This window comes from Ciconia boyciana, chromosome 17 (assembly GCF_034638445.1).
Source record: "Ciconia boyciana chromosome 17, ASM3463844v1, whole genome shotgun sequence".
In the NCBI taxonomy this organism is placed as follows: Eukaryota; Metazoa; Chordata; class Aves; order Ciconiiformes; family Ciconiidae; genus Ciconia; species Ciconia boyciana.
Window position 1 is genome coordinate 3806988 of NC_132950.1, and position 23951 is coordinate 3830938.

The 23951-nt window shown below is 42.4% G+C and overlaps 1 protein-coding gene across 1 annotated transcript in view; it reads right to left on the bottom strand.

The window, feature by feature from the left end:
* LOC140660973 (sphingosine-1-phosphate transporter SPNS2-like) overlaps positions 1 to 23951 on the bottom strand; it is a 142681-nt gene that overhangs the window by 94872 nt on the left and 23858 nt on the right. Inside the window, exon 2 of the mRNA XM_072882494.1 lies at positions 9508 to 9573. Within this exon, the coding sequence (XP_072738595.1) occupies positions 9508 to 9573 (66 nt within the window). The remainder of the gene's footprint in view (positions 1 to 9507; positions 9574 to 23951) is intronic.

A 23951-nucleotide genomic window follows, 5' to 3' on the forward strand; every position in this document is an offset into this window, starting at 1 on the left:
TAAGTTAAGCATTTATATATCCTAAACTACACCTGTAAAATGGAAGGCTGCTTTTAAAAACAGCCCATATGCTTAAATTGAATGCAACTCAGTTCAATGACACATGGATCTCTAAAGCACCCTGCACATTCCAGAGCAAGCAGAAAAAAAACTTACTTTTTTTTTCTGTGGCAGTTATTCTTTAACTTGCCCATCTTTCTTATATGACTCATTTTAGTCACAAAGGCTCTCATGAAACAGTACCTTTCTTTGTCAGACTTTGTCAATGATTTCTAGTGCTCAAAAGGTGTGGCCAAGGGCACTTAGGCACTTTTATTGTTATTTATATTGCCAGGTAGGTTGGACAAAACCACAGGGTGCTGAATAGACAAGCATGGAGCTGACAGCTAACACCATCAATTGCCTTGGTGACCAGGACCACTCAAATCCCAGGGTGGGTAAAGGCAAGAATAAAACCAGTAACTGTGATTAAGGTGGAATTAAAAATAAAGAATTCAGAGCATATTTCAAACATCCTTCAAGGAAAACAAAACAAAACAAACGCCCCCAAAAACACCAGACAGACAAACCCTGTCCTGAAAATTTCACTCAGCCAAAACTCTTAACAAGGTCAGTTTTAACAAGCGTTTCCTGACAGGCTTACAGGGTAGGTGATCGCCTTGCCTCTACAAACTGATGATCCAGAGAGAAGAAAGGGAAGAGGGAAAAGACCCAGAGAAGAGAGCACCTTGGCCAGTGCCATCAGCAGAATTGTAAAAAGAAATCAAAGCTCGTTTGCTTTACCTGTACTGCCTCCCTAATTCACTTCCAAGTCTACCCCAATAGTAATTTATTGTAACCATCCATTTAAAATTAGTTCAGCTCCAAAGAAGCAAGTGAAAGTTATTATAACTTCTTATTTCTTTAAGGCAACTCTTCGCAGGAAAGGTATATTACTATTAATGTTCTCAGTTCAACACTACTGTCCCACAAGAGAATAAATTAGAGTTGCCACATCTCCAATGCAGCTCATCTACAAAGAGCACGGAGAATGATGCAGTAGAATATGTAAAATAAATCTTGCTTCTGTAAACATCAGTGGATGAAAAGGTCGGAAGGAGGAAATGGTAAAAACTGTCCAAATGTTTAATTAGGAATAATCCAATGTATAACTGAGTGGGGGAATAAAAGAGGTCAGAACTGAACTTTCACTGGAAACATCCTTTCCACTGACAACCAAAGCACTTCCCTGCTCGCAGCAGCAAAGAACACGAGTGTGTGTGAACCCCTCCTCCTACTATTCATCCCATCAAATAACTGTTTGTTTTTCATCGGAGATTTAAAAACCTAAGCCATCCTCAGTCATTTGACTAAAACTTGAAAACAACTGAAGAGAGTTTTAGCAAAAAAAGTTTATGTACATTTACATTTTTTGTGAGAACTAACTTTGAATTGGGGTAAGTAGTGGACAGTAATACTTTCCCTCCAAAAAGAGGTTCCCTGCATAATCTAAGCAGAAAATTGGTCTTTGTTCTATAACCTTACATCAGCATACAGGAAAAATCCCGGAATATGTGCACGTATTGGGGGTAAGGGGAGCGCATTGCGAGATTTCTTTTGAATTGGTGCAACAATACACCATTCTTGCAATTCAGACTTACTTGTGTTAATTGGAATCTAGTTCTGCAGGCTGGTAACACTACCGAGTACCATGAGGAATGTTCACTTTTTATGTAACTGATGCCCTGGAATTCATTTTCAAAGCCAGGTATATGTGTCTACAAACGAGTCACTCCTCCTCAAGTGTGTATGGGTCTATACACGGGAATCACTGCAGCCCGTACTGAAATGTAGTTGCTTCTGCCTGGAAAACACCACCTGTTTTGGCAGCTTATAACAGTTAAAGGCTATAGTTCCCAAAATCGTGTTCCACAAGGTAACAGCAAGTTCTTTGCAGCCAGCCACACAGCAATATGATTTTTATAGTCGTCTGATGATAAATCACAATAAAAATTTGATTGTAAGGATGCGGAGCGGTCTAGTACTCAGCCCAAAAGGTTTGAGAAGCGCTGGTTTGGAGGAAAAGCCACCTGGAACTCAAGACAGGACATTAGAGAAGCAAAATGATCGCATGGACTGGTCTAGGACCCCAACATTCCCACTGCTACAAAAACACCCTGGTACTTCCAGAGTCTACTAGATGCCTGCTGTATTACAACAGCTAACATCAGTGCTCATTGCAAGACAGTACCTTCAGTGCTCCACAGCTCCTTCACACTCTGTCAAGACTACTTGGTTTATCCAAATGATCTCTCTCTCTCTCAAATCAAACACCTCCTCCAACAGCAATGCTTCCAACTATACTATATTAACTTGGAAATCTCCCAGCGGGCACAGACCAAGCCTGACCTCTTTTTATCACCCGATCTCAGATCCCTGTATGAATATAGCTGCGTATGTTTTTCACAACACAGTATGTTGCCCTGCAGAACTGTAGGTTTGTGCTCTAAGAAAATGAGAGTTCTTCAGGTGTGGGAGGCAAGACAAAACCAAAACAACGTTAAAATAAATCTTTTAAGAGAGAACACTTACGGCTCCCCTGGGATTAAACATATTAAATATACAAAATGTACTATAAAAGTTAGTTCTATTTTCTCACTCCCAGTTCATAGAAGACCCTGATCCAACTTCCCTTAAAGTCAAGGCAAAAAATCTTCCCCTCTGGGCTAACACTTATCTTTAAATTGGGCCCAATAGGTATCAGTAGCAACTGTATGCACAGACCTAGATCAGAGTATAGAGAAGAAACACAGGGCTCCTTTTGATTTAGACCATCTACAAACACTCCTCTGGTCACCACACTTGAAAATTAAACTTACAGGCTCAGTGAAAAGCAAGAATTAAAGCTAAGCAGGTTTTCTACTTACTACCAAAGGCTTTTAGTGTCACTGCAGAGGGGGAGGGAAAAAAGTAAGCTACTCGTGAGGTATTGAATACAAGTACACACCTCTCTTCCAGCAACTAGTAGCCATTAGACGTCTAATAACAGCATTAAAATAGCTGTTAATGTAACTCAAACGTTCATCTCCCTCTTTCAAAATTCCAAACACGGTGTTAATGAAAAAAGCAAAGGCGGCAAGACCAGCCCTTCTGAACTATTTGTGCATGAAACACACAATACAGTGCAGATGCCTGCTACGTGAGATTGCATAGCTGGTATTAAGAGGAAGTTGTTGTTTAAAAGAATTACACAATACCAACAAAAATTCCATCTTCCACTATAAAGAGCTTGAATGAAATTCTGAGGTTTGAGGAGCATGTGTAGGGGGAGATGGACAGGCTACGTTAAAAACTGTTAGGGCTTTGGGTGGAATGATAACTACTTCTCTAAAATCTGTGGGAAATCTTTCCCCTCATTATTATAATAAATTACAGAAGTGAACACAACCTTGGCAAGAGGTGCTTGAACTACAGCCTAAGGGAAAATAGGCCAATATGTACTTACAGAACAGACATGCCACAGGCAGCACAAGTGCAAGTTTCTCTTGCAACAACCAGCCCAAGTAGCTGCCCTGTCTGACAGGGCAATAGCTAGGACAAACCTTCCTTCTGCAAAGCAGGAAGACAGGATGGGAAAATGAATTGTTGCGTTGCGTTAGTGGCCATGCAGTATCATAAAATCAAGATGTTAATGAAGACAAGCCAGCCTGGAGAGTTTCCCTGTTCTAGTAGCCTGCACTCATTTGCTGACACGTACAACAAAAAGACGAAGTGCAACACGGGCTCAAGCATTTACCTCCTCTCAAGCAGGAGGCAAGGACATCTTCCCCTCCCTTCCCCTTCTCCCCCACCAAAGATTATTTACTTTGCAATCTAGGGCTGTCCAGTGAGAGTGCACGTTGTAAACAGCATCTTTATAGTTTGCTCCTTGGTGTACAGGGGACTGGGCTAGGGCACAAACATATTTTCCTATAACCTGCTCACTGATTCGAGAAAATATTTTCATTCTTGATTGCAGAGGGATTTCCAAATAGGCTTCATGAATCAGACCCTCACATTGCCATGACTTCTTAGTGTATCAGGTACCATTCTTGCACGCAGGACTGTCGGAACTTGTAAAGGACTTATGCAGGAAATAATCAGGCTCTGGACTATCTCAGCTTACTCTACCTTGATAAGTAAAAGACCTATCCTTCTCACAACATTAATCGAGGCACAGTAAATGCAGAGCCCTGCTTTTTCATCTTTATTGCTTAAACTGGAGCTGTGCTATACAAACTGTTTAATCCCTAGATCAGCGGAATGCTACAGAAGGCTGGAGAAGTTCAGAAAAAATTATATAAAATCAGGTATGGAGGGGGAAATGGGGAAAAACGTTTTGCTCGCTGTTGATATGACTTAGAGGATCTCCTTCTGGCAGAAAGAGAGCTCCACCTCGTCCTGGCATTCAGAGCCCCAGATTGCCAGAGAAGTAACCTGGGTTTAAGAATGCTTAGCGTGGCTGGGGTAAGGGAAGATGACAGTGGCATGACCTGCTCTGGGTAGGACATGGTGGTCCAAACCATTGCATGAAGAGCAACTACAAAGCATTCTGTCTTGCCTTCTGGATTGGACACCTGAGATACCAGGGCCTTGGGAGGTGCTCTGGTGTAAGAAGTCATTCACTCAAAAGGAAAGACCATGAATTTTAAATAGAAAGCAGGAAAGTGTCCAGAATATGAGTTCCTCTGTTCTAGCAAGAACAACAGTTAAGCAGGTGCAGTGGGAAGTGAAAGATGAAGATTTGATACAGTTATGCATAGCACAGATGAAGAGCAGGACAGTATCTATTCAGGTAGAAGCAGATGGTAGAAAAGAAATATGCGGCACCTGCAACTCATGTAATATACACGTATTCAAGGTTAGCACCCAGAGGAGGTGGTCTCTGTGTGGAATAAGTAAAAAATGTTAGAGCAGTATAGGCTGTCATCATAAGCCAATGACAAGAAGATGGGAGTCAAAGGGAGTTGAAAGAAAAACCTTCAATTTAGAAAGTCTGATTTATCCCATCATTGCACTCCACTATTTCAAGTCCCCTACTCACTGCACATGCTTATAGCTCGGTTGGTACAATCAGAGCACACCAGAGCTGCTAACATATTTGCAAGGTTGCAATCTAATGCAAGGTTACACTAGGTCAGCTCAAGAGGTAGGGGAACTCAGGTAGGTAAAGGTTTCACTTTTCAAATGAAGAGAGGTTTTAGTTGGAATTGACCCTTACAGGAAAAATGAGACTTAAGAAAGTACTTAGCATTGCTAAGCTTCCTGGGAAACCAGGGGCTGAAAGGCATTTGGGAGAATGCCCATCTCTCTCCACGTGAGAAGAGACAAGTTCTTTCAGAGCCCCAGTTATCTAGGATTATTCATCTTTAACGAGTCTTTCCAGATCTCTCACTTCCTTACATTCTGACCTTACGGTATAAACTTCTGGTTACCAGGGTTTCCTCTAATGACATCCCTATGCTCTTTCTGAAGACAGGCAGTTTTTCTCTCCTCTGCATTTCAATGGACTCCTTGCCATACCCTCCATTTGATGCCTCACAGTTTCTGCTTGCAGAAGTGCCCACTGTTTTATGTGCTTTCCTGTGAGCTTGAGCTGCCTAGGCGAGAAGATTAAGGTGCCCATTAACAAGGACCAAATCTCTGGGTCTAAGCATTAACCTGGTTGAATGCTGCGTATTCAGAACTGGACCGCAGTTCATTCTGGCTCTGCCTCAGACCCGCTGTGTGACTTTGGGCAGGTCATTTCTCCCATGTGGCTTTCTTGGTTTCCTCATCTGTAGAAAAGGGCAAGCCTCGTTATCCCTCCCTATATAAAACATCCTGAAATCTACAGAAGACAAACTGTATTGAGAGCCAGGCACTATTATTGTTAGAGCTCTGGTGTGCTAAATAGACACTGGCAAGGGACACAAAAGCAAAATAAATCCTAGGGCAAGGAAAGCAGACAGAGCAATAAAGCACAAAAATTGAAGAAAGAAGGGGAAAAAATCTAGTGAAAACCAGAGTACAGCACTGGGGCACTACTCCTGTGGTCTAAGTATATATGGTACGATAACACTATTTTGAAGCAATCCTAAAAATCCAGTGGTCCACCCTCTCAGTCTTTGTGTTTTTAGAGGCCTGTAGTTTTGGTGAGTCCAAATTGCTGCTCCTACCTAACTCCACACATGGGAAAGACTTTTTGTGTGGTTTGGCTTATAAATGTATCGACTGACTACAGCTGTACAGCTCGAGTAGGCAAGGAGATGCTCTATCACCTTTTGAGATCAGCCAGCATTATCCTTTCTCCAGCTGGGAAAGGCAACCAATAAGAAATGAAAAGCACAAGAAAGCTTGGATGCAGACCTGTAGGAGAGTTAAGTGAACTTAACTAATATTTATGTAACTGCGTATGTAGTGCTCTGAAAAGGAAGATCAGCACAGAATTATAGCATCATCAAGAGATAACTGAGGCTCTGGAATCAACATAGTTATATGCCTGTTACTCTACAATGCTACTGAGCAAGCAGCAATTGCGATCCATCTGTCAGCATGTCCTTTGCTGTCACAGGATCCTTGCTACAGAGGCTACCACGTTCTGCTCCTTTCCATTATGGATGAGGCTGAAGTGTCCCTGTGATTTTTCTGTACAGGAGTTACAGTGCCCCTCTAACCAGTTTTCATTATATCTCTTAGGCAAAGAGCAGCTTGTACCTTGGGATTAATATAAAAGAAGACAAAAATTAAAATTCTGTCTTTGCAACTCCTAAGAAACCAGTCACCTTTGCTTTCCAGAGAGCAGCAGAAGCTGAGATTGTACAAATTGGCTTTTGAACATTTGGAGCGAGAGCTATGAGACCGGCTGTGCCTGCAAAGAATGGGTTATGGTATGAATGCAGGGTCATACATTGCCTTTGGTGGATTTCTTTTTCCCTTGCTGTTTGAGTTTTCAGTACCGTCTCTTCCTAAAACTGTGTGCAGCCTTGTTTCTCAGTTAAAAGGATTTTCTTTTTTATTTTTTAAAGCCTGTTTGATGAGTGATATGAACTGCCAGTGAATACTACATTTCACTCCCCCTCATTAACATTGTAAATTAATTTAGGACTCATTTAGATGCAGGATTAACAACCTGAGGACTAATCCACTCTTTATTCAGAGGACATATTCAGGATGAGCAGCCTTTCGTCTCACATCACTCAATTAGTTAGCAGGACCATCTCCTGGGAATAAGATGATATTTCTGTCTCTCTGCTTGCAAAGGAACTGTTCAAGGTTAAGGCAGAGGTCTGGGAGACATCAGTCCTGGCCCCAGTTCTACTACAGACTTCCTCTGCAACCTTGGTCAAATGCTTCTACACTCTGCATGCATTTTCCCCAATTTACACATCTAGAGAGGTCAGACTCAGAGAACAGACAAAAGATTAAAAGTAGTGTTTACGATGGTTTAGGCCAGCGTGTTTTATTTCACCAGGGTTAAGGGTACATGGGCCAGGTGCCAACACACAAACTTGTGAAGCTGAAGTAATACATTTAATAAGTTTTCAGTTACGTGCCCCTACCCTTACTTACATGAAATGGTGTTTTATTTTGTGAGGACTCTTTTCCTGTGATGGCACTGTGATTAATACACTATTATCTGCATTGCAGGGGCACAGTCAAGCCCTCAGTTTTCAGATGAGCAAAAAAAACAAGAGAAAATGTTGCTTTTCTTAAAGCAACAGTTATCAGTTACAAAACTCTTGAAACAGCAGCAATCTTGCAATATGTCAGTGACACTGTTTTCAGATGCCCTGTATGTTTGCTAGAGAAATAAATAACATTTCTTGCAATTAACAAATGAAATGCCCTGTTGGAGCTTAGCTCTTACTTGCTGTCAGCAAATCATCTGCAGGAGGATTTCATCCACTGAGGGGAATGAAGATTAAATATATGCTTTGGCAAGTGTCGTTTTCCACCAGAATATTTTCTTGAAGGCACTTTGTGTCTAATGATACATTGAGGACCTGTTCCTCTGAGTACAATAAATAAATACAAATAATTGCTGTAGAAAAGAGCCTGACGGACAGCCAGTGCCGCTTTGGGCATAACTGATTGATGCTACTTATAATCAGTAACACTTGTAAAGCTCAGGCCTTCTGTTCTGGACACGTGCTGCACACATCAGCTTAGCTGAACTCTGCCATCCCACAAGGAGAGCATTTTTAAAGCCCCAATACAAACGGTTATTAATTGTTTGCGTTGCAACATTACCAAGCAGCTATAACCACAGATGAGGACCCCGTGGTGCCATGGGTTGCAGAAAATAAAAAGGAGGAGATACTGCAGTGGTTCACATAGTTTGAAATCAAAGGCCAACTGACGGAGCTCCAGAGCATTCTCACCTCTAGTGTGATCATAAAGAATGAATGATTTTACACACTTTATGTTAGCTACAGTTTCACAGACAAGCTCCTGATGAGCATTTGGTATCCACTGTGATAGCATAAGAAAAAAAGCATGGGAAAAAAGGTCTTTCTGGCACACTATTTCTAATCCAAATTGAATTCTAATTTTTTCAGAGATGTAATTGTTCCAGTGTGGTTCCCTCAGACAGATGACAGTGACAAGACAACCACAGCACCACAAATCTATGACTCCAACTAATAATTCTGTAGGAAGTTTCCAACCAGACCATTTCGCTCCTTAAAATACTGCATTTGGTCTCTGGCTAGTGCTTTCAACTTTCCATAAAGATCAAATGTGCTGTCATAACTACATGAGACTGCTACTCAATGTCATCAAATCCAGCCCATTGACAAAAGCGCTCCTCTAAACCACCTCAGGACTAGAGGCCAGAAAAGCTGGGTTTGGCCTGGGGTTGTACAGCTCTGCCTGCAGATATCTGCAACATTAAAATGTCTGCTACATTAAAAGGACATCACAATTGCAATAATCCTTCTTCCTTAAATACAAGGAGAGAAATGTCTGAAGCTAACAGCACCAAAATCATAGGGATATTGTTAATCCATGAGCTACCATGAATGCAATGATTGTTAGCCTTCCCTGCAGTTTTCATCCTCAGGTACTTGTCCTGATGAGTTTTACATTTTCATGCCACACTGTACTCCCAATTACTGTACATTCAGCAGATTGTCTTTAGAGCACATGAAGGGCATCATACATCACGCTTATTACCAACCTACAGAGAGTAAAGAGAAGCAAGAACAACAGGATCCTGCTGTTGGTTTATCATGAGTTTTCTGATCTAGGGGAAGTAGCCGTCTCCTCTTTGAATTTAGTTGTCATAAATAATATCATAAGGTTTGTTTGCTTTTGGCCCATTCTGCACTCAAGTCTGATCTCCCATCAGCAAATCAAAACGAAAAAAACCTCTCATGTTTACTCATCTTCCTAGTAAGAGTATATTTCACAGCCAATGTGCCCAAGGGCCATAACTGAAGAAATCTGAAAGCACCCTTCTGAGAAGAGGAAGGTTACAAAAACCAGTGAGAAAACAAATACTCTTACCTGTCTGTAATAAGCCAGCCCCACTGTCTTTGACTCCAAAGTGCTGCTGGATGTCTAGTAACACACCTGCAAGGAAAACAGAGAGAAGAAACTCAGTGCCCTCAGCCTTTGAAAAGCATATAACTCGAACCTTTTGTGAAGCATCAGCAAAGCTTCAAATTTCAGCAGTTTAGACACATAACTTCTAAAGTTTGCACATTGGCTTCTTTTGCGTACACATACACTCAATAATTTTGGGCTACTACAATAAAAGCAGAGGTAGGTAGACACAACATCATGCAAAGAGTTTGGGAATGAAATCGTCATGCATGAGAAACTGGTCTTTGCTTTCTACTTAAATAGGATCAGGGTTTTCTTTTTGTTTGTTTTCTGCAGAATTCAGATCCCTTCTGTCATTTTACAGAAATACAGGGAAACTGATTCTGCGCCTTAGGTGCTTCAAATGGTTCGATAAGACAGACAAACTGAATCCAAGACAAGTTTTAACAAATCTCTGTTGCGAGGAGATATGACACATCAATAGGAGCAATTATGGAAGTTTTCACATTTAACTAGTTCTGGGGGTTTCTCATTTCCAAAACAAATGTAGAAAATAAATTTAAAATAGCTTAGTAAAGGGGGGTTAAGTGACCAAATGCTTAGCTTTAAAGCAACTACAAGCAGAACCAAAACCAACCTTCTCTCTTTCCTGAACTCCCAACAGATTAATTGGCATAAGCACAATTAACAGGGTTTGTAGTATTTACATATTCAGCTAGATTTAGCACTTGGGTATCGAACATATAAATACATATCATGTCAGGTACATATGAACAGGCATGCTTTTGTAACCAACTAGCCAACAGAGAAAACCCACAAGAGAGCTTTTACAACTCATCTTGGGGGACACGCATTTGCCAAGCTGTAGATGGTCCAGTTGTGTCAGGTACAGATCCGTAGGCCTGAACATTTGTCTATGGTCTAAACAAACTGCACTCTGACTTCTTGGGTCTGGAACAGAGACAGTTGCTCTCTTAATATCTGGGACTTCCTTATTTAGTCTACTGTCTTCCCCAAAACTGAGGATATGCAAGTTTCTTTTTTTAAAAACGAGAAACACCATTCTCCAACTATACTGAACATCTCTAAAAGTTCACCTCCAGTTCAAAATTTGATCCAAGGCTTTATCCAAAGTGATTCTGCTCATTACTGCAGGTCATGGGAATCAACTAAACACCAACCTGAACTCACTCACCATAAATATCTTAGCTTTTGGGACTGCCAGGATCACACTAAATGACAAACACAAAGAGATAAAAGACTCAAAGATAACTATTCCCAGAAGACATCTGGGACAATGCCAAGAAAACAGACATAAATTAAAGGTACTAAAGGAAAAAAAGATACAGAGAAGGAAGGAAAAAGCAAGAAAGCTCATTTGTCCTATTCCATATTACTTGTACGTCACCATTTACTCAGGGCAGCATTCAAGCTGGCTTTTAGACTACCACTACCTGCCCAGTAACATTAGTTCAAACTCCTACCTCCTACAACAATCCCCCCTTCCTTACTCTCTCTATCAGGCTGTTTAGCCCCAAGCAGAGAAGGCTTGGGGTGGGGAACAGTGTGAATCTTATCAATGTGTATCAATACCTGATAGGAGAGGGGGTAATGAAGCAGAGCCAGGCTCTTCACACTGGTGCCCAGTGAAAAGAGGCAAAGGGCACAAACCAAAACACAGGAAATTCCATTTAAACATAAGAAAAAAACCTTTTTACTGTGAGGGTGGTCAAACACTGGAACAGTGTTGTCCAGAGAGGTTGTGGATTCCCCATCCCTGGAGATATTAAAAACCCAGTAGGACACGGTCCTGAGCAACCTGCTCTAGTTGACCCCGCTTTTAGCAGAGGGCTTGGACTAGATGATCTCCCGAGGTTGCTTCCAACCTTGATTATTCTATGATTCCTTAATTTGCTGAAGTATTAAGTGCCTGATTATATCCAGCCTGACACAGTTTTCCCCTGGCCTTTCTTTTCCTTTGGAGCATTGCTGTCTACTATAATTCCAAAAGGAACTTCTTCGCTTCCTCTTGGATGGCAGATTTACCTCCATTTTCAAAGTGCCCTGGCATTTCTTGGCTGTCCTTCCCTCATTTGCTCCATTAATAACTGAGATATCATTATCCAGGCAATATCTGATGAACAAAAATAAATTTTGCATTTGCCTAGCAAAACCCTCTGTGGTTTAGATGACTTACATACTCCCCTTGGTGTCCCACCCTTTCACAAAAAAGCAGTTCTCTTGCAACCCAACCTAGAAACCTTACTTAGCTTAACCAGCTCTGAACACCTTCAGTTTGTGCTCCATTATTGGTTGGTCCCAGACTGCCCACATCAGGTGAAGCTCAGCAAGTCAGAACAACTTGTGGCTACTATAATCCCAATTTTATAGAAGATGTACCCATCAACATTCTCAAGAACATGGAAGAAGGGAGGAAATAGCGAATACAATGTTTTCTTACGCTCTCCTATCATCACTCAGTTGTGCTGCACAGAAATGAAATATCCTACTCACTCCCTGCAGCTGAGCCCCAGACACTCCAGCTGGAGAAGCCAAGTCAGAGGGATCCAAGCTCTCCTTACTTCTACAGACACATTCAGTACCAGACTTAATCCGAGCAGGTACATCACTGGGTGGTCAAAGTGATGCCCATTCACCTCCTTGTCCATGGGCAAATGGCTTGCTGCTGGATGCCATGCTCCTGTTCAGCCCATCAACTTGCAGCTTCTTTTATTTCAGTAATAAAGGGCTAAGTTTTGCACCCACCTTTCTTTCAGGATGAGGATTCAACTCCCACTGACATGATCACAGATTTTAATTTTAATAATTAAACTCTGTGAAACAGGCTACAAGTATATTACCTAAAGTCTGCAAAGAAAACCAAAGTAGTAAGGGACACTGCAACTGTACTGTTCCCAGCAAACACTCTAGGTAGGATGGCAACTGATGAAAAAAAATCTACCCTGAAGCTAGTGCAGACAGACCACCCTGATGTGGGTTTCATGGTAGAAACCTCTGCACTGAAGTGATCACCAAGCAGGATTCACACCTTCTAAACTAGCAGGTGCAGAAGGGTCAAGAGCAAGCCAGTAACAGAATCTCACCTGTTCAAGGAGCAAAATGGCACAACCTACTGTCCTGCCACAGAATACCAAAGGGACTGATTCAGTGATGGGAAAACGGAGACTAAGAGCTGTAGCCCTGCCTTACTGAAACTGTCTGAGGAGGCAGATCCTCGGAGCAGGGGGGTTGGACTAGATTATCTCCACAGGTCCCTTCCAGTCTCAACTACTCTGGGATTCTGTGCTCCTCATCCCATGACAGAATACCCACGCACGTCCAGAGCTCCCTCCACCGCCCTGAAAGGTGCCTGCCCTGCCTACAGCAACATAACCCCAGCCATGCCAGAAAGGCACATTAAACCACCAAAAGTTACAAGGAGCAGGAACCCGGGATGTGATGGAAAACATAGCCTCAGAAAGAAGAATTTTTTTGGATTTGCATCAGAAACCAGAACAGCAAGCGCAAGGGATTATAACGGTGCCTACACGACAAAGCAGAGGAGGTCTTCCGGTTCATGACAAAGAAATTACCTGTCCGGTGACAATGGCTTTACAGTTCTACAGTGCTTTTTTCCACAAGAGAGCATAATGTGTTTACAAGCTTGAACTACTGTAGCCACAAATGAAACACATTTAGGACACTGAAGTGCAGACACCTTGGATTAAGCCTACAACTTCTTTCTGGTGGTGGAGAGGGAAGTGGGTTCTGTGGATAGTCAATGCAACAGGAAAATACAGAACCACAATTATAAGTCCTGTGTGAGCTTGGAAGAAGGTCTCAGATGATTAAGAGAGATCTGCATGTCTAATTGGCATGAATTTCCTACTCCAAGTCTATTTTATATTCTCTTTGGACTACAGGTGTTTTAATATGGGATTCAGAGCATTAAATTAGAGGCAGCAGCAAGCAGATGATGCAACACATCTATGAAGAGATATGAGTTTCTCTCTGCTGTGGGAGTTCTGCTCAGCACGCTCACGTGGGAAGACACTCCTCCTCTCTTAAATTTGCTCAGCTCTGTTTCCACCTCACCATGGCAATGACTCACCCAAAACTTTAATAAGATTTAGGGATACAATTAAGCAATGATAGACCAGGGGAGAATACAGGAAAATGATAGAGCTTTTGACTTTCCCTTCTGCTTCTAGATGATGGGAAGGCAGAGATAGCTGGAGCCAGGCTCCAGACAATGATCATCTTGCTTGTAGGGATGTGCTCCCAGGTCTCTCACAGCACCTGATGCAATCCAAGAAAGGGAAGCCGCCACACGTGGCTGACGAGGCCTTTCTTGGATTAAAGTTCATACCTATGTCCCAGGAGGATCTCAAAACAGCCATGAGCAGCTAACAGGCACCACTCTTCCTGAGACAGCCTCTCTGCAGGGCTGATGGCCGTTTGGGATGTCTTCATGATTACATGGCACACGTTAGTGCTATCATCTATTATTTCTTAAGCACATTCGGCATTTTCAGGACTGAACAAACGTACAGGAAACATGGTGCCAACCTTCCAAAGTATCATACCAGCTGAACCAGACACTGTTAATGCTGATGTAGAGCTTGGAACTCAATGAGATGAAACACAGGCAGCACCTAGCCAGGAGTGCTGATCAAGATGGGCACAGAGACAGGACTTACTGGGAAACCCAGACAGAGGAATGACTAGTTACTTCAGCCCTATCTAGGTTACTTTACTAGGCCTGCCATGCTAGTGTCTAAGTACCTGACAAAGACACCAAGGCAGTTATCGGATTTTTGTGGGCACTGGGCATGAAGAGGACTTTTAAGAGCAATTTGGAGGATAAAAGGTCTTTGGGTGTGGAGTGTTAGGTAGGGAGGGAATGTCAAGTAAATGGGGAAGAGGAATGTAGCTGACCTCATCCACTCACAGTGTCAGAGGGTTTCTAGCATCTAGTGCAGGATCCAGAGTACTGTTACCGTTTTTAATGGCCATTTCACAAACAGTGAATATAAAAGACCTGATTCTGAGGCTTTTGGAATGCAGGTCCACATTTAATGGCCTAAGTTATCTCTGATTTAGGGGAAATGCTTTGGGAAAGGCAAATTTTCCTGGAAGTGCACAGTTCGGGCTTCAAACAGGGAGGGAGGTGGTACAGATCACACATGAGGCAAGCTGCTTGCCTAGATAGGCTTTGTGTTCCTGACCAGAGCTGCAACAAAACAAAAGTTGCAGGACTGGAAGGTCATCTGACACGGGGTAAAAAGATGCTCTGAACAGAAGGTCATCTTAGTACAGATGTTTCTTGTGCTAGCCATCATGTACAGAACTACTCCATAGCAGATCTAGTGTGCAGAGTGCCTTGGTTATCCTTTATATTTAAAAGAAACGTGGGCTCTTCACCTAACTACTGCTACCTGTATATATGAATAAAGAGTCGCCAAGGTAAGAAACAGCGTTCATAAGCTAAGCCACAATGAAATCACCATTTCAAAGCAAAAAAACATTAGAGCTTCCCTGGGAGAGCCCCATTTTCCACTCGCCAAAACAAAACATCATGATTTGATCTCAAACTGCTCCCAAGGCAGGTGTAAAATATAGAGTTAGCCTGCGCACCGAGCGCAAAGCTACAGAAACAAAGCCACAGGTTTTCAGCTCACCAAGCCTTGCATCAGTAATGCCAATACACATTCTTTAAACTCTGCGTGTGTGCTGCAATACCATTGGCCAATGTAACTACTTACTTAAAAAGCACATGTATTTTTAAAGGTATCTTTTAATGGGGAAAAATTATGGTGCTTGAAAGGAACCAGCACACAACTTTCCACACGACGCAGGCTGGGCGCTGACAGCAATCATGCGTGCCCCCAGCACCCTCTCTCCTGCCCCACTGCAGCCCTGGACTTGCACCGATCTTTGGGGAAGCCTCAAAGGAGGTGGAGGAGAACCCACACTCACACGCTCTCTTTGTTCCCAAAAAGCCATAGCAGACTCTACTGACAACTTTTTTCCCCTCCATTACCTGTTGCTGCCTACCTCTCCTCCTTTGTCAAGGCATTTTCCTTCCCAGGCTACGTCCCCTGGTTCTTCCAGGACCAGCTCCCTCCGGTGGAGGTAACTAAGCAGGGATAGCCAAGCCCTGGCCTCCTAGCCATTAAAGGCACAAGTCACCTTCCTACCATCGGGCTCTTCCTCATGCCTGCAGCCATATTCAACCTGCTTCAAATAATGCACTAAGGAGACACAGGAGTGGTGTACACACCTGTCTGTTCAGAGACACGTGAAAAGATTAGGTGGAGAGAAGTTTATTCTGAGGTCTCTGCGATTATATCTTGACTGCAACCCCAAGGTGTGACTGCAGTTCACACACAGATCCCTAAGCTTCAAACGAGCTGGCCTCAGCTCAGCCACCCACCAGCCATTAAACACCGGCTTCACAATTTGGACCCTGTTTAAATACTCAGCTGCAGAAAACCACCGTGGTAGCCCTGCTGATATTTGTACCTCAAGATAAATTCTCACTGCTGCCAGAACTAGCAAGTCTAGAATTAAAATGCAGTACCACCTTCTTTGGATTGCCATGAAAGCACTCCCTGTCTTACATGCAAAAAGAAGCAGGCCTGATCTTTAAGTATTGCTACATGAGTGGTGACATCTTGCTTGAAAACATTGACAGGAGTTTCCTTAGGACATACACACAAACTTGCCTTCTGCAAAACTAATTTCCACCGTTGCATGATGTGACAATATGCACTGGTGAAATAGTCTTTGGTTTTGAAATAGTGTTGCAGGATTAAAAAGAAACAAACAAAACCAAACCAGCAACTAGACAAATCAAAACAAGGGTTTCCTAAGATCTGCTCACACTGGCATGCAAGAAAACTTGTGACCTAGAAAGCACTGAAAAGAAACTGCCAGCACCCACAGTGGCATGTTTAGAAAGGGGTTTCCCTGAGTAATAAAGTGGAGCACTGTGAAGAGAGAAATCCAGCACAGCAGCTCAAGCTGAAGATCGGAGTGAGCCAGGGTCTCGGCGCCCGGCACTGCGGTCATTCACAGGCCACAGAACAGCTGCTTAAAAACCTGCTAACAAAACCCCAGGGTACGCAAGCGTGAGAGCGCAAAGCCTTCGCAGACACCGATAGCCTCCCATTACCTGCCCGTACAGAGAGGTGACGGGGTGAAGGCTCCTCTCAGCAGACTGTGTTCGAAACGGAGAGCAGACCTGTAAGGCCATACACCTGCAGCTCTGACACACACGAGGACTTGCTGTTTACCCCGAGTAGCATTTTCAGTGGGCTTTCATGAGGATAGGTGCTGGACACTCTGCCGAGCACACTACTGCTTGGGAAACGAAATAAAAATTTCCTTCTGTCTGCTTTGTAGTGACATTCCTATTCTGAATCAAAACCCAATATTATCCTGAGAGACTTGCACCACCTGTCACACCCACTTTTTCCATTCAGTGTTTTTATCATTATTGTAATATCAGGGGGGAAGTATCTGAGCTATTCATTCATTCCCAAAGGCTATTGACTTACCTGCACGGCATGTAACAAGTAATTAAGCATTAGGAAAAAAAATAAGGAATGCAATTAACCAAGGGCTTGGAGAAGAAATTATATTAAAAAACCAACTTCTCCCTCTCTCTCTGGCACAGGCTACGTAGTAATAAATGATGGTTCCTCTAACATAGCTAGAACTTCACTGTAATGTATGCAAAGCACAAAATCATCTCCAAGAGTGGGAGGGGATAAAAAATGTTCATCAGGTGTAGAATCGATTAGCACAAGGCATCATTACACAGGGTCAGGGCGTCTAGGGAAGGCAGCACAGGACAGCTAGTCCTGCTCAGATTTAAAAAAAAATCAAAACAAAACAAATAGGAATTTGAATGCAACCATGGCTGCCAAATGCTGGGTGCCTCACTGGCAAAACCACACCCTAATCAAATCCCTCATCTCCCTAATTACAGTGTAGGCCTGTTCCCAGGACTATGGCTGGGAAGGAAGCCCTTGTCAAATGGGGAACATGGGATACTCAGCCAACATGAGCCCAAGAGCTTAAATAAATTCCATAACATGGAAGATTTTCCATTTATGATCCAATGCAACAACAGCTCTCACCGGTAAAACTGCAAAATGACATGGGTCAAATCTGAGACTAAGCTCACCATGTCACTTTGCTCTTCCTTCCACCCCCGCCATACAGCTCTCTATAAAGTGATCCTTAATTTCACCCCTGCCTCATCTCACTTTGAGACTCCTGCCCTGGCCTATCTTAATCAGCCTTGCAATTCTCGCAAGGCAAGGAAAGACTTCGATTAGAGATAAATGATGTGATTTGGCCAAAAGGACAGGCTAAAATGAATTGGCACCTAAACCTGAACTTAAAAACAAACAAAGTCTCTTATTTATTGAGACTTGGACAGATTCCTTTATGTGGAATGGTAAAAATCAGAAGCTGTTACAACTTTAAACAACCAACAGAAACATAAGTAGTAGCTAAGGTTTACATTAGTCATCTGAAACGACAGGAATCATTAACAGCTTCCAGATGAAGCTGGCCAGACCTTTCTCCCATACCCAGCATCTCTATGTCAGGACTCAATTCAGACCCTCTTTCTCGTTTTTTAACTCACACAAACCAAGCAAGGCATGCTTTACACTGCAATGCCTTGGCTCTAACACAGAACAAAACCCAGTCTTTACTGAGGGAATAGGCTACTCTTGTGACATTTTTAGATCTAATCAGCAGCCTTAACAGATTTTAGGACCAAAGAGCAGAGTCTCAAAAAATAAGAAGATTATTTCACTTATTCAAATCTTGGAAAATTCAGAGACTCCCCCCATTCATACTCTCCTTACGCATGCTACGGCAGAAAAAAGTGGGCCTGCCACCAAAAGCTCTAGTTGTCTTCTGGCTTTCTAATCTTTACAGAAGACTAACAAGTCTAGCTAATTCATGCAATGAAATCATCTCTCATTTGTATATGAACTAATTAAAATAAATAAAAACAGTATAGATAATGATAGAGCAAATCAAGTGCATATGAATTCAGCCAGTGACTCACCACTCCCTTGTTTTCCTTATTGGAAAACTTGGCATATCACCATACCGGAGTGACGATGAGTCAGGAAACTGGCATGAGCCACAAATTGCAAGGAAATTAAAATAAGTATCTACAAAATCTCTTTTTGGAGAGATTTTGGAGATTTTTGCTGGCTTTGTACGGATGTGGCTATGGACTTCACAGCTCTATTCTCATGGTTTTCTGGCTAGACAAAATCAACAAAGGAAAGAGTCATTTACACGTTCTTCTAGAGACAATACATAATGATTAGGCTCTTGTTCTCAGAATCAATTTGATGCCTTTACTTTTACATCTTCTTGCTTGTATTTTAACCAAATACATCTGAAGCATACTACCATATCCTACTGAATACTCGGTAACACCTTATCTAGTAAATAGGCAGATATTACTCACTTAGAACCAGCCAAAGTACATGCAAATATTTTAACAGTACTAAACTGAGAACTAATGGCGTGCACGACATGAGGATAACGGTTCTCAGCCTAATTCTGTGCAAGCATAGCCACTTTGTTGTCTGCCGCGTTCACGCAGAGCATGAGAACTTGCAGTGTTACCTCCTGACACAGCCCCTGTCGGACTCGAGATTTTCAGGCAGGCTGGGAAGAGGAAGCCCACCAAAAAGCCTGTGCTATCAGGTGTACCTTCTATGCACAAGCAGCTATGTCTCTGGGGCTGTCAATACATCACATTTTACTATAATAAAATTCAATTCAAAATGTTAAACTAAAAAAATTACTTAGAGAGAAATAAAAAACGCAGATTTCAAGGTTGTGAAGGCTAACGGAAGAAAGCCTCTATGTTCTCTAATGTCACAGACTCTAGTGACTGAGGATTTTTTACCCACTCCCTCCCCTTTTATAGCCACACACACTTCTGTGACACAGAAGACTGAGATACGAGTGAATAACTGGGGTAATTAGTGACTGATGAGTTACAGCAGATGACAGCTAATTTCTCCAGTTAAGAAGATTTCTATCAAATCCGTAGAAATACGCACTCAGATTGGACATGCTTCCAAGTGACTGCATCTCATTTGCATTTTGCTTCTGCTTAGCAATGCCTCGAAGCTATTTTGGAACATCACAAGCTGTCCAGGGCATGCTGTTATATCTGTATGTAATTGTAAGGAGCTTTCTATTCTTTTTAACTACAAAGAATGTTTTATAAAATGCAGGGGAGATTCCAGATACAGAGGTACCCTGTAGAGAGTGGCCTGCAGAAGAACAGCAGCCTGGCAGGGAACGTCAGGCACATCTCAGGCAGGTTTCTGCTGCGCAGAACCACCAGTTTCTCAGTCAAAGCACGACACATCTGCTGTCCTGGTCTGGGCTAGTAAGGAGTTCTGGTAATCAACTTCACGTCAGGATGGGGGTATACGAGCGCATCTCCAGCGCTCCTGCCAAGCTGCATACTGATTTTAAAAAGTGGCTCTTCAATGTTAGTTAATGTCCGCTACACAAATCTCCCTCTGGGACCTAGATCTGGAGAGGATCATGAGGCTTTAAGTGCAAAAGCCGGAAAGGCTGGAATTGCCTATAGCATAGCCTCCACAGATGAAAACCTGGATAAAACGGTGATGTCAAATTGGTGCCCACTTCTAAGATGACAGGAAATCTGTTTAAAAAAAAAACAAATCAAAACAAAACCAAAACCCAAAGTCCTACTATTTCAAGTAGCTACCTACATCTTCTTGTTTTAACTTCCAGACGCAAAAAGTTTTGGCTGCAGATAAAAATAGCTACCCTAATGTTAGTAATCCCAGAATGGCCCTTACTGTTAAATACATGCTTTAAACATCTCTGAAGCACCGCTGCCAAACATGGCAAATAGGTTTATGAGTCTGTCACCCTGCATAACGAAAGGAGGATAAAGCTACTAAGTCCACCCTTGCACACCTTTCATCCACCTGTTTTCCCTGTTCTCTCTAGAGCACCATAACCAGGGGTTTCTGGGTCTCCTTGCCCATCTCCTGATCTAGAAGGCACTATGATCCATACAGCAGCTTCGCATACCCAACGCATATTCCTTTCCTCCTTCCCCCTCCCCATTCTTGTCTTCACTCGGGGAACTCTCCCATCACAAGCACACTGATCTAAATGAGAACCCTACTACGTGATGCATTAATATATAACACATGATGTAAATAAATCAAAAGGTCCTGTTTAGAGGAGCTTTTGTCATATCCTCGCATGACCCGAGGAAGACATTTTTCCCCGCAGATGAGGCTTGAGGGTATATTACTACACACCGCCAACGCAGGCTCCTGGAACCCTCTTGTGTTTTCTTCCATAACCATTTAAAGCAGCCACTGCAGTCCTCTAATCATGGGCATTTTTTAATCTGCGTGTGGGTGGAAGTGTCCTTCTGTCATTGCCCACTCCAACATCTCCCACTGACTGAAAATACCTTTCCCTGAGCACAAAGCAATGTGACACTCCTCCTTTTCTGCACACACACACGTGCATGTGCATGCACCTCCCACAGAAATCCACTAAGCATTTGTATTTCATGCTGGGTCCCGATCAAGCTGTGCTAGGAAATGATCAAGCATGGTGCACAACTGTCGATGGCTACGTTAGTTATTGTAAGCAACGTGTCTTTAAATTCATCTAGCTGACAAGGCAAGTGGCTTTGTACAGTTAATTAGTAAGGCACACAGGTATTCAAAGAAGATATGTGTGGGGCACAAAAGCTTGTTAAGGAACCCAGAGCTCACCCACAGCACTGTTAGGGAAAAGAGAAAAGAAACCAGCTTTGGAGTTATCACAGGAGATTATTTAAATGCCTCAATCTAGCTTCCTAAATATGACCTATTAAAGAATTTACTATGTTCTACAAAAGCTCCATGGCTGATATAGCAGTAAAATCTGTGTATAAAACCTTATACCTACATGAGGGTGTGTACTCAGATGAGAACAGAGTGCACTAAAATAAGCATGACACCTAGGGCTTCTCTATAATTGGAAGAGGTCATTGGTGTAGCCACGTGACTACAGCAATACCAGGAAATTCTCATAGCACAAACAGGGCTTGCCCTGTTTTATTTATAGAGCGTTTTATTCGGTGTGAGTTGTAGCAATTTCTGAAGCTAAAACACCCTCCACAGCAACGCTTTTTTTTTTTTGCCTAGCCGCATTGCCACGGGACCTCTATGAGAAGGGCTATGGTAACAGGACAGTGACGCACACTCCTAAATGACACAGCCACGTTAGCAAAACCTGAATTCAACCCAGGCTAAAGAGACAGGACTGCTCTGTTCCCAATCCTGACACTACATCACCATTTAACCTTGGGTAAGTTACTTGATCATGCAGAATGTCAGAGTCTGCATTAGGCTAATGAGGATAATAACAATAATCATGTGTGTCACAGATACAGTAGGGCTTGGTTATTATGTTCTTGTGAAGTGCTTAGAAGAGCCCCAGATGAAAGGGAAATTAGGAGAAGGAAGATTAATTAAAAGATGTGTGCATCCCAAATAAAAAACAGACAGGAACATTTTTGTTGTTGCTATTATTACGAGAGAGAGTCTCTCTGATTTAGGGCAGCTTTTATTTCATGTTGGTAAAGCAGACCTATTTTAACCACTTTCCATGTTCAAACTTTATTTGTAGATTGTGGGCAGGTGATAAAGGCTGCTGAGCCTCTGATATTGCAAATATAAAGGCCTTTGATCAAAGGTCTGATTTCACAGTAACTGGCGTCTGTGATATGACAAAGCTGACAGGCCTGCCTCTATTTCAACTGTTGCAAGGCAATACAAGGAATCAAAAATTTACTGCCATGCTGAAGGAAAGACTAGGATTGAAGAAAAGGAGACTTTTCCTGTGGATAAACACACCATAGCGAGCATAGCCACTAGTGAGAAATGTTGCAATGAAATTATGTTAAATGGCCAAGTGCTTGTTAATAACAGACTTGTGCAAACGGAAACATCTTTTCTACAGTGCTTTTTAACTAGGAAGTCCTAGGCACTTATCATATAGGTCAGTATCATTACCTGTTATAAACACAGGGAAAGGGACACAGCGAGAGGTGCGGCGACACATCTGAGCTCACGTATAATTGAGCTGCACAGCCCAGAAAGAGACTCAAGCTCCCTACTTTTTCCCCAAGCCTCAGCCTGGACTGCTGTGCACTGGAGTAGGCTTCCTCCTTTGCCAGAGCTGAACCCTAGCTCTTCCTGCAGCATGCCAGGAGCGTTAGATGCCATGCTTCAATTCAACATCATCCAGTGACAAATACAGTTCTAACTCTAACTTCACCGCGTGAATTTCAAAGCGATACCAAATTCCATGAACTATGCCTCGGGGCATTCAGTAATGAATTTCTTAAAAAATAGGTGAGTACAGGAACCTGGGAAAAAATTAATAATTGTACATTCTTTCCAGGACATAGAAAAACCTTTCTTTCACCTTGCACAGAAAGTTTTCTGTTTTTAAAAAAAACAGGGTGGTACTGAACCCTTCATTTCTCAAGAGTCAGGTTTTTTTAACTTGCTGTCAGCAAGTCATCTACACTTTAATTTGTGATAATTAACAACACAGTAGAAGAAAAAAAAAGGACATCGCCTCCACTCATTTCAGGAGACACTGCAATACTGCTAGTTAAAGATGGAGTTTGGGTTTCCCCCCTTAACTATAAAAAGGAAAAGGCTCTAATTTGTTAAGCTTCTGCTCATGAAATGTGCATTAATTCTTTAATGACAGGTGTACCTCAGAGTCAGGACAGCTAATCACAAGATCAAGAGTTAACCACAGTACACAGCTCATAGAAGCCCACATCTTTTTCAAAGAACAGCTTGGCAAGGTCCCACAAGCCAGTTCACAGCAAGTTTAGAGCAAAAAGTTATTTCCTAAAAGCAGAACTAATAATCCCTATTTTCCTATGGCTCTATGTCTTGAGGCAGCATTCTCCAATGCTGTCAGTGGTGGCGGATGTTCAAAATCTTTTGCCTTTGTGGTTTCCTTCACATCTAATAAATGTTAAGCTCATATTACAGGGACTCCCTCATTTCCCTGGCTCCAAATTTCTATGAAACCTCTAGCAGCATTGTATCTTTCAGAAGTCTTCCTTCTTCAAGTATGGCCGAAATTGGCCAATGGATTAAAACAGTAAGGGGTGAGGGGAATAAAGAATAACCTAGAGAAAGACTGACTTACAATACCTCCATTTAAAAGAAACTGCTTCCATTGCAATTCATGTCTTCATTTACTGGAATTCTGAAGTTCTATTTTGGTCATGGTGGCCACATTTTATTCCAGAGTGACCCTCCTGTTTCAGAACAGCT